The following is a 15,188-nucleotide window of genomic DNA, read 5'->3' as shown; positions in this document are numbered from 1 at the left end:
AATGTAATTGCTGCTATTATTAATCTTAGCACCTAAGATACACTTAAAAGATACACTTCATTCATTCAACAAATATTTATTCAGTGCTTACTATGTACCAAGCCCTTCCCACATTCAGTAAAAGTAGGGAATAAACCAGTTGATGATAATAATACCCCATAAAGGGAGTTTGCTAGGTTAAGCATTTTGATTTTTTTTTCCCCGTTAGAGCTCCCTTGGGGGGTGGGGGTGGGGGACAGACAGAAATAAAAGGAAAACAAGAATCATGTAGGAAAGGTTAATGATGTGAAGCAAGGTAGGGTGAGATGAGATTCTGACTGAAGGAAAAGAGCTAGGGGAAGAGAACAGGATGTTTGCAATTCTTAAACACATTCAATTCTGCATTAGACACAGAAGGAATGCAGTGAAAGTGTACTACTCAGTCTCTCTCTCTCTCTCTCTCTCTCTCTCTCTCTCTCTCTCTTTCTCTCTGTCACACACACACACACACACACACACACACACACACACACACACAATCTTGTTTTACTTCTGAAGGCATTGAACAATGTTCAGGCAGTACCTTCAGTTTGAGTCCTAAGTACATTTTTATCAAGTAGCTACTCTCAGTCCTACTCTACAGCTTTCATTCCCAAAATGCTTTTGTCATGTATTTGAAGGAGCCCCTCATTTGTGAGCACCCTTCCCTCCACTCTTAAGCTCCAGAGGCTTTATTTAAATAGTATCTATGAGAGGCTGCTTGGTGGGAGGACGAGAACACTGACCTTGGAGTCACTCCAACCTTGGACAAGTTCCTTCCCCTCTCTGGGCCTCAGTGTCCATATCTCTACAATAAGGGGCTTAGGAGCATTCTTTATTTAATTACACTATATGAAGCTGTTCTAGTACAGGGATAACTGTTACATTTGTGTCACCTCTGTTACGTTTCTTTAAGAAAAAAAGACATTAAGCAAGTACAAACAGAAGAAAGGAGGAGTGGAAGAAGCAAAAATAACTGTCAAAAATCATAATTATTTAACAGGAAATGCATTCTGTGCAACCTTCCCATATCTAGCTAAATATGCAGAGTCTCATTTAAAAGATGCTATTCTTAGGCTCAGTGCACATGAATGTAAATACGTACTAAAAGCAAAACTTAAGTGCTAACCGCATAGTTGAAATACAAGTGAAATAAACCACAGGTGAATACCTCGCCTGTGTGAGCAATAAATTTGGACTCCTTTCTATTGCTTCTCCACAGAAGCCAAATTTTCACAAAATACAACCACCGTTACTGCCCTTCCTTGGGGTAAAGTGGATCCCTACATAATCTGAGGAAGGACTATGCACCCATGGGTCATTGGCTCCTGAAAGTGAAATGAACCTGAAATTAGAGACACCTTCCTTGTGCTACTTTTGATTACACAGGAGCCCTAATCATTGGTATGGTCTTGGTATCAATGGCAGGTGACATTTTAAAATAAGAACTTTAATCCTTTTGGCATCCAACTAAATCAGAGAATATTCATGGTTTAAGGACTTGTTCAACTCTCATTTATAGGTGGGAAAACTAAGCCCCAGGGTGATAAAATAACTTTTCTGAAGTCTTACAGCTCTTTTGACTGGTGGCAAAGCCAGCACTGTACTTTCCACGCCTGATTTGCAGTTTATGGCCCTTCGTACCATCATTTAGTTTAGCTCAGTGACTATGTACGGAGTGTCTGTACCACACTACTCCTCTATTCACTGATATATTTGTTTATAAGCTTTGCTTTTTAAGTGCCTGCTGTTTCCTTCATTCTGCTTTCTCAGTCCTGCTGTTAATTATCTCTTTCCATCTTCCTGTGTCTTAGTTTGCTGATTAAATGGTCCCTTTCTGCCAATCTTTGAACACTGGCAGAAGGAATCACAAGCACACCTCAGATAATTTTCAATTTCTCCAAATTTCAGTTAGAGATCACAGATTACTCATGTACCATAGATGCTCCTGCATGGGAGGCTCATGGTTTGGTGTGTCCCCACTGTGTGCAGCTAAGCCCAGCCCGAACCCAGATAGTTAACATGCTAACAGCCCTTGCTGGCCATTGTGTACAGTTGACTTAATAAATGACGTTAGATGAACTGAAGTTCCTGTGACCCCAATGGCAGCCAAAACCAGTGCCCAGGATTTGGTGAACATGTCTGCTTCTCTTCTAAATCTACTGCTGTCTCAGTTTGAAGGGCCTTATTCTCACTGTTCGTATGGTAGTAACACTTATCAACTTCTTAGTCCTTTTGGACTTCATCTGACTCCACTATTTCTTCCTGGATTTTGGCTACCAGAACACAAGTTACCCTGGAGGTCTACAGTGCATTTGTCTATTGATAGGAGCACACATTTTGTTTTGTTTTCAGTGATCTCTGTGATACAGTGCCTAATGTTTTATGTGACTGTGGCTCATTGAGCTGCTGATTTCAGGAAACAACAGATCTCTTTCTTAGGGGTTATTCCTAGCTCTGTATCTAAAGTTATTGATGGGGGGGTGCCTGGCTGGCTCGGTCAGTAGAGCATGCGACTCTTGATCTCTGGGTTGTGAGTTTGAGTTCCACATTGGGTGTAGAGTCTATTTAAAAAAAAAACAACGTTGGGGTGCCTGGGTGGCTCAGTCGGTTAAGTGTCCGACTTTGGCTCAGGTCATGATCTCATAGTTTGTGAGTTTGAGCCCTGTGTGGGGCTGTGTGCTGATAGCTCAGGGCCCGGCGCCTGCTGCGGATTCTGTGTCTCCCTCTCTCTCTCTGCCACACCCCCTCTCACGCTCTGTCTCTCTTTCCTTCAAAAATAAATGAACACCAAAAAAAAAAAAAAGTAAAAAAAAAATAAAGTTATTGATAGGCATTACCATATACTCACACACATTATAGCTCATCTACCCTTTGCTTTCCTCTCTCACCTAGATCTTGATGTGGTTTGGCATTTCCAACTCAGCACTACAAACCAGGAACCGCTTGCAGCTCTCGTGAATTTTTGTGACCTCATAGAGGACTTCCACTGCCAGCTTTGCTGGTGAGCACTTCAAGTAAGAATATAGGATCTGGGATTTGAAGAGGCCTTCAAGCTCATCTAGTCTAATGCCATTATTAAGTGGTCATTCCGGTATAGGTTCAGACACATTTAGTGGCAGATAAGTCATTACTTTCTAATGAATTTTATATGCACCTCTAAGATAATGTATTCGAAGACCACTATGAGGTCTTCTCCCCATCTTCTGCCTTTGCCTGTGTCATTCCTTCTTCAAGTTCAGCTTTTGTAGTTCCTATGAAGTTGTCTTCCCTGTTGATGTTGTCCTTGTCTTCCCACTCTCCCCTTTATTTCTTTTTTTTTTTTTCAACGTTTATTTATTTTTGGGACAGAGAGAGACAGAGCATGAACGGGGGAGGGGCAGAGAGAGAGGGAGACACAGAATCGGAAACAGGCTCCAGGCTCTGAGCCATCAGCCCAGAGCCCGACGCGGGGCTCGAACTCCCGGACCGCGAGATCGTGACCTGGCTGAAGTCGGACGCTTAACCGACTGCGCCACCCAGGCGCCCCTCCCCTTTATTTCTTAAGCCAGGATTCCAATTATATAAAAAACTAACATGGTTTAAACAAAAACTTAACAAAAACTGATTTGGTTTTTAAACATCCTTTGGTTTAGAATCTCATCAGGAGCTTTCCATCCATTATTTTATTTATTCATTCATTCACCAATTGTTGTCAGTCATTGCACTTCCTGATAGAAATGCAACATTGAAACAAATGTAGGTATGACCTCAGATAGCTCATGGTTCAGAAAGGAAAAAGGGACAAAGAAGCATGGTAAAGAGATGTGCTTGGAGCAGTGGTGACACAAGAAGGGAAAGATTTGGGAATCAGGACACAGTTTCACAGAGAAAATGATAAAACAGGATCTTAAAGAGTAGGAATTCGCCGAGAAGAAGAGCAGAAGAGTACCCCACATAGAGAGAACAGCCTATGCTAAAATGTATGGAATAGGGCGCCCTGTCTTGGAGAACTGTAAGGAGTTTGGGGTGATCTGAGAGGGAGCGTCAAGATAAGGAATGAAGAGATGAGGAACTCTGCCTAAGGCTCAGGACCTTGCACACAGTAGGGATTCACACCACATCCAGCCAATACCCACCAAGTACAGAAACCATTTGGCCAGTTAATATCCACCAGCCAAACTAAGAATAAGAGGCTGTTTTGACTGAGGAGCTGTGATTTTCATTTGGAGTTAATATGTAAATGAAGCATAATCTCTCTAACAGCCTATGGGTTTAGTGGCAGTTGACAGATCAGGTGGGATTTTGCATTTCTCAGAAGGGCCAGTGACTCTCTGCTTTTGAAGTACATGGCTGAGTGATCCAAACAGCAACATCAGGTAAGGAGAGGAAGCACTTTGGGGCTCTCCCCAACTGTGTTGCTCAAATTCTCCTCTGTGTGTGGAGACAAAGAAACTCCAGGGTAGCATATCATTACCCAGTGTCCTCTGTTCGGAGCCTCTATGGGTCCCATTCTCCCTCCACGCCCAATTTGTCTACCTATGGACTGGAGACAGGTTGGATTTGACATTTCTCCTTTTGGATGTGCCTCTCCTCCCCCAACCCCCCAACCCTTGCATATGCCCTAACCTATGGCACTGCATATTGGCCATGAGCCGGGGGGGGGGGGGGGGGTGTCTTCCTCCTTGAATTGGAGTGGGGTAGCAAGAAAGACTCAGAGAACCTAGTTATTGCATCTCTCCTTCCCCACTCAGTAGTTCCCAAAGCAACTCCAGGGAACCCTAGAAATATGGAATATTCCATCCATCTTCCAGATTCTTGCTGAGATCTGCTGGGACTAAACATAACTGAACCTGATTGGGCCACTAATACTGCACCCAAAGCAGCAAAGCCATATAATTTCACCTTTATGGTTCTGATCACTAGAGGTTTATTGTTACTTTAGAGTTTATTGTTACTAAAGATCTCAGATAATATCATTTTAAAGTTCTATACATACAACTATTATTGAAAACCAATGGTCAGGGGCGCCTGGGTGGTTTAGTCAATTAAGAGTCCGACTTTGGCTCAGGTCATGATCTCATAGTTCATGAGCTCGAGCCCTGCGTTGGGCTCTGTGCTGACAGCTCAGAACCTGGAGCCTGCTTTGGATTCTGTGTCTCCCTCTCTCTGCCCCTTCCCTGCTTGCTCTCTCTCTCTCTCAAAAGTAAATAAACATTAAAAAATTAGAAAAAAGAAAACCAATGGTCAAACATTGGTTTTTGTCATGTTTAAAGCAACATGTAGTATACGAGGCATTGTGAGGAATTCAAAGATAAGTTGGAATCCCCATTGCACTTTAACAGCTTGGAATCTAGTTGGGGAAACAAAGCATAAGCAGATTTACATGTTGTTGTTATTATTTTGCTTTATGTATTTATAATTTCTGCTGTAATTGTCACCCCCATCTTTGTACTTTGTATATATTTTTAGGCTGGTTCTCCTGAGTGGACAAAAGCAGGCATTTGCATAACAGGAAATGGAAGAAACTGAAGATTTTGTGGGTCAGGGACCACACCCAGGTAACATCCCTACAATATCCCCTGATGGAGTGCATACTTCCTATTTACCACTATATAATCAAGGGCAAATGGGTTGAGAGTATTTAACTGTAGTCATTGTTCCTTCCTCTTTATTCAGAAGCTGCTTTCTCATGACACAGTTTAATAGTGAATGAATATAAACTATTTCAAGAATTAAATAGCCTATTCATGATGTAGTGGATTATCTCACCAGCAATTAAATTTGAACGCCTCTCCCCTTTTAAAGGGAGGTTTCAGAAAGCCATCTTGGATTTTCAGAGGGTAGCCTCTCTGTGAATGGGCAAGGTAAGGCCCCTGGAATCATTTCAGGCACTGTTCTTAGAAGGGGAGATGTAGGGTGAATCCCCTTGGAGTCAGTGAGGTCAGCCTCCCTCCCTAGAAGGCTAGTGTAGGGTCCCTGGAGCCAAGGAGAGAGCCTTCCCTAGGAAGATGCAGGAAAGTAACCCCTGTGTGTAGAGAACAGGATGTATCACATGTATTTCCTCACTCATAGGGGATGAAATCCCTTAGGGGCAAGGAATGTAGGGTTTCTGGGTCAGTGGGGTGGTGGCTAGCGCTGAAAGAGTGGAATTGTTCAGCTTGGAAGAGCCATGGCAGTCTCTGGCAACCCTCTGGATCAGCAATGAACCTGTATCTTGTGTTAGGTGGCTGGGGATCAGTTTTTTAAAGTGACACCTTGTGGCAGCAAGAAGTAACAGCGGCAGTAGACTAGGTTTACTTCTTTGGCTTGCCCCCACCCAACCTTACTGCTCTTTTTCTTGGGTGATTCAGTATAAAATGCTGGGAAAGGGGAGGGAGTGCTTGAGCAGTTACAGGGAATGAGAAGAGATGTGGCCAGTTCAGGCCAGTTCATTCCAGTTACAATTTAAATAGAAATACTACCCTTAAATGGTCTAAGTCCAAGATAGACTACTTTCTCCTTTCCAAGTGGTTTTTCATTTTAGCGATTGAAGAAAAAGTTTCACATCCTGCTGTTTTGTCTGACTTCCTAGCCTTTGCTTTAGTTGAGGAATAAACTTTCAAGCTTTTATCAGATTTCTTGCCAGTTCCTGTAAAATTGAAATGAAGGCCATGGATACATGGGCATGTCCCTTGTTTTATACATGTGGCTAAGATGTGCAAATATCATTCACACAAAAGATTTCCCGAGTTACAAAGTTGAGATCAAGGCCCGACATCCTTTACTTTCCACACACAGATACCTTCTTGTAGCACAGACTAAAGTATTCATCAGCCTGTAGCTTGTCTAAGGGCCTGAGTGGTATATTCTTTTCTTCTCTGCCTCTTCCTTCTCCAGCTCCAACCAGCAACTTGGTATTTAATTCTAATGCGGTCCTTAAACTAAGGCATGATGAAATCTTTGAGTTGAGCTGAGTTAAGAAGTTAGAATGTCTCAGATAGAGGGTCTGAAATACAAGCTCTTTCAACACCCTGTCACTGCATGAGCATATGAGGTGGCAGAGATTCCAGGTTTGGCAAACAGCACCTTTCTGCACTGCAATACTTTATGGGGTGTGAGCTGGCTCCAGGACATGGCAGGATTTGTTCTGGAAGCCATAAGGCTGAGCAGAGAGGGAGGGCTGGCTGGACTATCTGGAAGACCTGCTGTCTGGAGCCCAGTAGTGGAGGCTGTACCTTGCAGGTTGCTCTCCTGGGTCCTGATGTGAGCCTTCTTCTCTGTGGTTCTTCAGGGAATATGACCTCCCAATATCATGCTCAGCTTTGGGGGCTCATACCCTTCCATGAGCCGTGACTCTTGAGGATCAATTCTTCAGGTTCATCTCATGGCCATTTCCCAAGGCACGGGCCAATCCCAGGAGCACTGGGTTAGGATCATTTCCAATGACCTTGACTCCAAAGACCCACTTATTGCCCTTTTCTAACCATGTGGATACTGCCAGGGGGTATTTTCTAAAACTCATCCAGAACACAATGTTTTGGTTGTACCCTTTCCAGAGAATTATGGACCCTACCAGCCCTTCACTTCATAACCAAAGGAAACCCATTAAAGTGAATAAAACTTGGGAGAACTACAAAGTTTTGCTTCATGGGGATTTCTATTCTTATTTGTGTAAGGAAGCAGCTGCTAATGACTTTCAGTAAGGAAGGGGGAAAATTCTCCCAAATTTAACCTCTGAAGGGCGTGCACTGGTAGAACATCCTCCTGAATTATTACATTGCGTATATTTTTGTCAGCCCTCTCATCTCATAGATGGTCAAGAAGTGGTTTGCCCTGGTCATGTGGCCGATTCTTTCCTCTGCATTCTGCTCCTGATCAATTTCTTTTCCAGTTTGAAACGACCTCCCAGAGGCCTTTCTTCACCCCACACTTAGTCCTCTCTTGGGTTTCTCTGTACACAATTGGCATATAGGGAAGAATATCCAGCCATTTTGGCTTCTTAGGGTTTCCAAACTTTTCATTTAATGTCAACATATGTTCTGGGGAGATATTTTGGACTCTGCACTTCAGATCTAGATGCGAAGTTCTGTGACTCCGGGAAGTAGGGACCAGACTGGAACGGACCAATGGTGCCTGCTTCTGGAATGAGTTTACGCATACAGTGCTGGCAGGAGCCTTCTTAGATTCTTTGGGTTTGTGTGTTGATAGAGGTCAGGCAAGTATACTATGCCCCAGGATCTTTAATTTTATATAATCTCTGTTTATCTCTAGTTGATGATGATTTATTTAAAGAGCCAACGAAAAAAAGAAGACGTTCAGATAGAGACCAGCGGTTCCGAGCATTTCCCTCCGTGGAACAAAGTGCTCTTAAGGAATGTGAGTGTCATGAAACTTCTGTGGAGCTTGTTTTTGTGTGGCTGTGTCCTTTTCCAAATGTGTTAAAATGCTCAAAGGAAGAGAAGGTCAAATTGGAAAGAAGGATGAAACATAGTCAAATCATCCTGATCCAGAAAAGGGGGCTTCAGAGTCTCTGCAGAGATCTATAATTTGACAATTCATCTGTAGGAGTCTCTGGATAGGAGGGTTGTTATCAGAAGAACCTCTTCCTGATTAGAACAAAGATTGTGAAAATGGTTGATTTGGTGCCTCGGTGAGTATTAATATGACAGCCTTGCAAGTTTTCTTTTTATGACCACAGGAGAGAAGAATCTAGAAGGGCTATAACCCATGACAAAGCCTATGCTGACTTCTGTAACAAGGAGTTTCAGAGCAGGCTAGCTCCTTGAGAGGCTTTCACAATCAATAATTGCCATCTCCCATGAACTAGTATCTGTAGTGTCAGATAACTTGCTTTCATATTTAATTGGCTTTTCATTTCATTTCTTTTTTATTCCCTTTCTCTGACATATTGAGCACATTCCTCTTTTGGAGACCTAGTACTTGATCCCTGCCAGGTACATCCCAGGTAATACATCCTATTGATTCCAGATGAAAAACTGGAGTCACGGACCAGAAGGGTTTTGAGCAATACTTATCAGAAACTTATTCATTCTGTCTTCCTGGATGACAGCATTCCTAATGGAGTCAAGTATCTCATGTGAGTCTGATAACAGCTATCATAAAATCTTCCTTCCATGTCTTTCCTTATGTTACTATAGATGCTTTTCTCCAACAATGAAAGGGAATTTTCAATTAGAAACTAAGGAAAGGAGGCTAAAAAGTTATATAGCTATGGACTATTATTGTTTATACTGATAGTTGACATTCATTGGGTTGCCACTGTTGCTAGATAACCTGCTAAGTACATATATCAAATTTCATTTAATTGTCCCAATACCCCTATAAAGCAGGAACTATTAGTATCATCCTAGTTTTACTGAAATTTTGGCTTAGAGAAGCCAAGAAGACATTGACCAAAATCACACTGTTGGTAAGTGAAAGGGCATGAATCCAATCCAGGCTGTGTGAAACTTTTAGCCTGTGCCCTCAACTACTAGGCTCAGATGACTAGAGGGACTTGATTGGTGACAGGGCTGAATCTCCTGCTCAATAAGACTCTGTGTTGCTCTCAGCAATACTTTACCTCTGCCCAAACTTTATATCTAGGAACCAGACTATGTAATTTCCACAGGACACAAGCAAAATTGCTTCATATCTATATAGGAATTACAGAGCTTGTATAGAATTATCATTTCCAAGTAATGGTACTTACTTTTTGCATAATATTTTTTGATCCTTGTGACAACTATGTAGTAAACAGGGACTAATATTCTCCTTTGATCAAGAAAATAGTGGAGACTCAAAAAGATGTACAACTTGCCTAGGATTCGAACTCAGGTCCTTCGTGTTCTGTTTTTTTTTGTTTTTTTTTTTTTAATTTTTTTTCAACGTTTATTTATTTTTGGGACAGAGAGAGACAGAGCATGAACGGGGGGGGGGGGGGGTGGGCAGAGAGAGAGGGAGACACAGAATCGGAAACAGGCTCCAGGCTCTGAGCCATCAGCCCAGAGCCTGACACGGGGCTCGAACTCACGGACCACGAGATCGTGACCTGGCTGAAGTCGTACGCTTAACCGACTGTGCCACCCAGGTGCCCCCTTCGTGTTCTGTTTTGATACTCTTCCCACTGTGCTTTGCTGACCATGACAATGTACATTTAAAAACCAATTTAGAAACAGGCTACTTGCCTTGATTGAAAAACCATCATTGGACCCAATCTACATTGGATTATTTGGAAGCACAGGGGCTGGGAAGAGCTCCCTGATCAATGCCATCATCCAGCAAGCAATGTTTCTACCAGTGTCTGGAGAAAGTATATGTACATCGTGTATTGTACAAGTGAGCTCAGGCTGCTGTGAACAATACGAGGCCAAAATCCACCTTCTCTCTGACCAAGTAAGTGTCTCCTTCCTTCCTTGCTTCCTTCCTTCCTGTTTACCCTTCCTGTTTTTCTCTCTCTCCCTCCTCTCTTTCCTCCTTCCCCCTCTTCTTTCCTTCCTTTTCTCTCTTTCTTTCTCCCTCTCATTTAGAGATTAACGTGATATTCTTTGTAAATAGAATTTAGGCCTTTGTTAAATGGAAAGAACATAGTACAGAATGAGAAAGCTCAGTGGAGCGAGATGGGGGTTTTAGCCTGCATCCTGTCACTGTTGTTATGGGACCTTGGGCAAGCCATTTCCCTCTTTGGCTCCCGGTTTCCTCACTGACAAAACAAGGGGTTTGGATTAGATGATCTCTTGTTGGATTAAATGATTTTAGATTTCCTGAATATGAAGTCTCCTCCTGCCACCCACTCCCCAGAGCAATGGCCTCCTCCCTTTGTCGTGGTTTTCTGTATCTGTGTTTTGAGGGGCTTGGCCCTGCTCTCCCTTGGCAGGAGTGGAAGGAAGAGCTGAAGAACTTGACTAAACTCCTGCACAGGACAGAGGAACTGGACAGAGAAGAGGCAGATGCATGGGACAGGGATGATGCAGTGGAGGAAGCCATCTGGAAGCTACAAATGCTTTATGGAAATGGGGCGGAAAGGAAGAACTATGAAGAGTTACTAAGGGCAAAGCCCAAAGGAAAGATTCCCACATCCAGAATCATCACCCTCAAGGCAGAAGAGGTAGCTTCAAGATTTTTTCCTTTATTTTATCATGTATCTCAAGTATAATAATTGAATCCATTTAGGAGATTTGCTCAAGGCACGGTGTTTTTATTGGAAATAAGTTGATACCCAAATCAGAAGCATCCCTGACCAAGTTCTTTTTCATTATTTGTGGCTGTCAAATGAGAAATGTTAGTGTCTGAATGGGAGATCTTTTGTGCACAGGAAAGACTATTTATAGTTGCTTGAGGATTAATTAAGGATGCTTTGGGCTGCAAATGTTAAAAAAAAAAAACAACACCCAATTTGTAATGGCTTAAATGAATAAGGATTTATTCATTTTCTCACATAAGAGTCTGGAAGCGGTTGAGTTTGTGGGTTGGTTCAGTGGCTCAACAATATCAAGATCAACACCTCCTGAGTTCCCTTGGCCGTTCATCATACTTGTTGCCTCATAGTCACAAGATTGCTACTGAGGTGCTAGACTTCACAGCTGGCTTCATGGCAGAAAGAAAAGGATAAAAAGTTGGCATCAAACACATCTCCCCTTTCCTTGGAAAGTAAAAGCTTTCTCAAAAACACCCCCAACAAATTTCTGGGTAGATTTTTTTTCAGAACTTGCCTCTGGTTCGGGCACATGGCCTTTCCTAGCTGAAGCGGAGTCTAAAGCAAGAAGCAGATGTGTTGTGATTGGCTGCCCAGACAGACAGACAAACACTATTCAGCTAGCACAGAGGACAGGATGGATATTGGATATAGTAGAACAACTCTCTCCTCACTTTTATAATCAATATCCATCTTATTAAATTACATTTCATTGTAAATTTAAGACTTGTAGAACTAATGTGTAACTTATTGAAACTGTGTATTTAAAACCTAGTTTTTTTTTTTGTTTCTTAAAATTCATTTTTAAAATGTTGCTATTCTATTTATAAATCCGGCATTTTTTTTTTGTATAAAATAAGAACAATTATTTACACTTGTTCTAAAATTTAGCATTCAATTTCATCCTAAATTTAACATAACAAATCCTCCTTAAATAGCTCACACTACTTATATAATTAATCAAATTTCCTTAGACATTATATTATAGTTCAAATTTAATATATTCAGTTCTCTCAAAAATTTTTAAATACTTGGCCAGGCACACTTAGAAGTCAAATAAATGAAATCTTTCAAGTCACTTAGCTCTTGTATAGCTAGGAAATCAAACAAATACAATAGTCACTTTTTATATTTAAATGGGTATTACTGTTCAGAATAATTACACTCCTAATGTCTAAAACATAGACTGAGCATGTCCAAAGAAATACAATGATTATAAAACTGATTACTTTATCTGCATACACACAACTTAACACCAACTAAGTTACACCAAGGTATCAGTATCCATTTCTTCAATATTCTGTATTTAGAAATATCCCTTCCCAGTATTACAAATTTAGGGTTGAAACAAGGAGTGGAAATATCCATTGAAACACAATTACATCTCAGTGAGTGAGGGCACAGATTGGGTTTGTGTCCGAGGTTCCAGACTACAATGAAGGAAGCTGAGTCTGCCTCCTAGAATGATTTATCCTGAGCCAATTTATTGGGTTGAGCCTTCTTACACAAAGGGACTTCTCAAGCCCATGTTTGTTCTTTCACATTGCCCTTAATGTATCTGCTTTATTACTATTTTTTAATGTTTATTTACTTTTGAGAGAGAGAGACACAGCATGAGCAGGGGAGGAGCAGCGTGAGAGGGAGACACAGAATCCGAAGTGCGCTCCAAGCTCTGAGCTGTCAGCACGGAGCCCAATGTGGGCCTCGAACTCACAAACTGTGAGATCATGACCTGAGCTGAAGTCAGCTGCTTAACCGAGTGAGCCACCTGGGTGCTCCTCTGCTTTATTTTTAAATATCTTAAAGAACTTTTATCATCATTTCTTTCACAATTTCCTGTTATTTGATTAGAATTGATGAATTCTGTGACTCCCTACACACATTGCATCAAATCCCTTGATTTAAACTCAACTCTTTTAAGAATTTCCAGTTTTGGGGCACCTGGGTGGTTCAGTCCGTTAAGCGTCTGACTTCAGCTCAGGTAGTGATCTCAAGGTTCATGAATTCAAGCCCTACATCAGGCTCTCTGCTGTCACCATGAAGCCTGCTTCAGATCCTCTGTCCCCCTCTCTCTATGCCCCTACCCCACTCATTCTCTCTCTCTCTAAAAAATAAATAAACATTAAAAAAAATTCCCATTCTTATCTTTCTTTCATGATTATTCTATAGATGTTTATTAACAATGACCACCAGGGACACCTGGGTGGCTCAGCCAGTTAAGCATCTGACTTTGGCTCAGGTCATGATCTCATGGTTGGTGAGTTCAAGCCCCGCGTCGGGCTCTGTGCTGACAGCTCAGAGCCTGGAGCCTGCTTCGGATTCTGTGTCTCCCTCTCTCTCTGCCCTTCCCCTGCTCATGCTTGCTCTCTCTCAAAAAATAAATAAACATTGAAAACAAAACAAAACAAAACAATGTGCACCATACATCCCAAATCTCCCGTCCTCTGAAGTGGTAGCCCAGTAAAGATTTGCTGCCACACACATAGTTGCTGGCCTGAATGTGTCACTGTCTGAAGATATGTTTAGGTAGAAGAAACAATGGGCTGAGAACAATTCCCCATCCCACCCACCATCATTAAAACATCCTGGAAATGCCTACATGTCAAGATATTTCTTGTACTAGGAGGATAAATTTTAAAACCCTTTTTAAAGATCAATTTTAGATCAATTTTTAATTTGGCAAATATGGTCACCATATCACTATCAATTTTCTGTAGTCGGGGACTTCTGGTAATCCAATTGTTTGCATTAGCCATGTGGGAAGAATACTCTGTCTCCAAAATTTAGATTGCATATTAATTGATGTGGTTTTGGAGTGGTTGGGGGGGGGGGTCCGGAGCTGATGGCCAAGAAAGAATTCTTGAGATATCTTTGGTACAAAAAGGTGATTTTCTTAAAGCATGGGGACAGGAAGAAGCAGAAAGAGCTGCATTCTAAGTGTGAGGGGTGGCTGATTATATACCTGGGAGCTGGGGGAGGTAAGGAAAAGGGGTGTTTCCAAAAGGACTTTCATATGTTAAAGAAGATTCACAAGATACTGGAGGCCTAGCTATTGTCAAGCTAATGTTTTTTCTCTAATAATGCATTAACATTAAGACAGTAGGGAGTTCCTAGAGGAATGAATGTTTTACTCTGCCTACCTCAAGTATTTGTCAATGAGGTGCGGGTTATAAGGAAATTTGACTTTACCATTTCCTTCTTGCCTTTGTTCCCCATATCACTATGGAGGAAACTGAGTCTATAGGTTTCTGGAAGTTATGCTATTGATAAGATTGCCTTTTTCTTGTAATTTACTAAGACATTTATAAACCGATGGAGACTCATGTCCTGCATGGCTGTGATCTCTATCAGGTAACCATATGTTTTTTGCCTTCCCTTTGTTCTTGGGCAGCCAGGAGTGGCTGAAGAATATCACACATATCCCACCAGAGGGGCGGGGGTGGGGGGAGTGTTGTGAGGTATTAGCTTGTGCTTTGCCCTCAGCTTGCCTTTGGTTCCCTGATCATTAATCACATTAATTTTAGAATCGAAACGGGAGGCGCCTGGGTGGCTCACTTGGTGAAGCATCCGACTCTTTATCTCTGCTCAGGTCATGATCTCAGAGTTTCTGGGATCAAGCCCCGCATCACGGTCTGCACTGACAGTGCAGAGCCAGCTTGGGATTCTCTCTCTCCATCTCTCTCTGCCTCGGCCACGCACACACTCTCTCTCAAAATAAGTTAAAAGGAACTTAAAGAAAAAAGGAACTGAAATGGAATTTAGAAGATGAAATTATTATCCAGTGAAACTATAGCTTTACTGAAGCTCTGTTCTAACTGACTGTGGTTTCTTCATCTGTAAATTAAGGAGCTTGCGCTTTCTGATCTCCAGGGTCCTTTCTGGCTCTTGAAAACTGGATAAGGTCTTCTGGTGCCCATTGTCCAGTGCTGCTTCTTACCACTATTGGCGTACCTTCACTGAACCTGGATCATAGGCGATCCAGGACAGAGGAGCTGGGAGAATGTCTGGTGTGTGT

General features: G+C 42.0%; 1 protein-coding gene across 13 annotated transcripts in view; it reads left to right on the top strand.

Annotated features, from left to right (window-relative positions):
* The window catches only part of NUGGC (nuclear GTPase, germinal center associated), a 56,325-nt gene that overhangs the window by 5,454 nt on the left and 35,683 nt on the right, over positions 1-15,188 (top strand). For 6 of the 13 annotated variants that reach the window (XM_023252630.2, XM_019828608.3, XM_003984831.5 and 3 more), the window contains exons 2-7: positions 2,914-3,035; positions 5,470-5,558; positions 8,251-8,355; positions 8,968-9,076; positions 10,152-10,374; positions 10,856-11,086. In XM_023252630.2, the coding sequence (XP_023108398.2) occupies positions 5,516-5,558; positions 8,251-8,355; positions 8,968-9,076; positions 10,152-10,374; positions 10,856-11,086 (711 nt within the window). In that variant the 5' untranslated portion in view covers positions 2,914-3,035; positions 5,470-5,515. Of the gene's footprint in view, positions 1-2,913; positions 3,036-3,689; positions 4,377-5,469; positions 5,559-8,250; positions 8,356-8,967; positions 9,077-10,151; positions 10,375-10,855; positions 11,087-15,188 lie in introns of those variants that run through there. The other 7 variants (XM_019828604.3, XM_045055609.1, XM_045055608.1 and 4 more) reach the window with 3 other exon arrangements.

This window comes from Felis catus, chromosome B1, assembly GCF_018350175.1.
Source record: "Felis catus isolate Fca126 chromosome B1, F.catus_Fca126_mat1.0, whole genome shotgun sequence".
In the NCBI taxonomy this organism is placed as follows: Eukaryota; Metazoa; Chordata; class Mammalia; order Carnivora; family Felidae; genus Felis; species Felis catus.
Note: the sequence above shows the minus strand (reverse complement) of the source record. Positions and strands in the feature narration are given on the sequence as shown.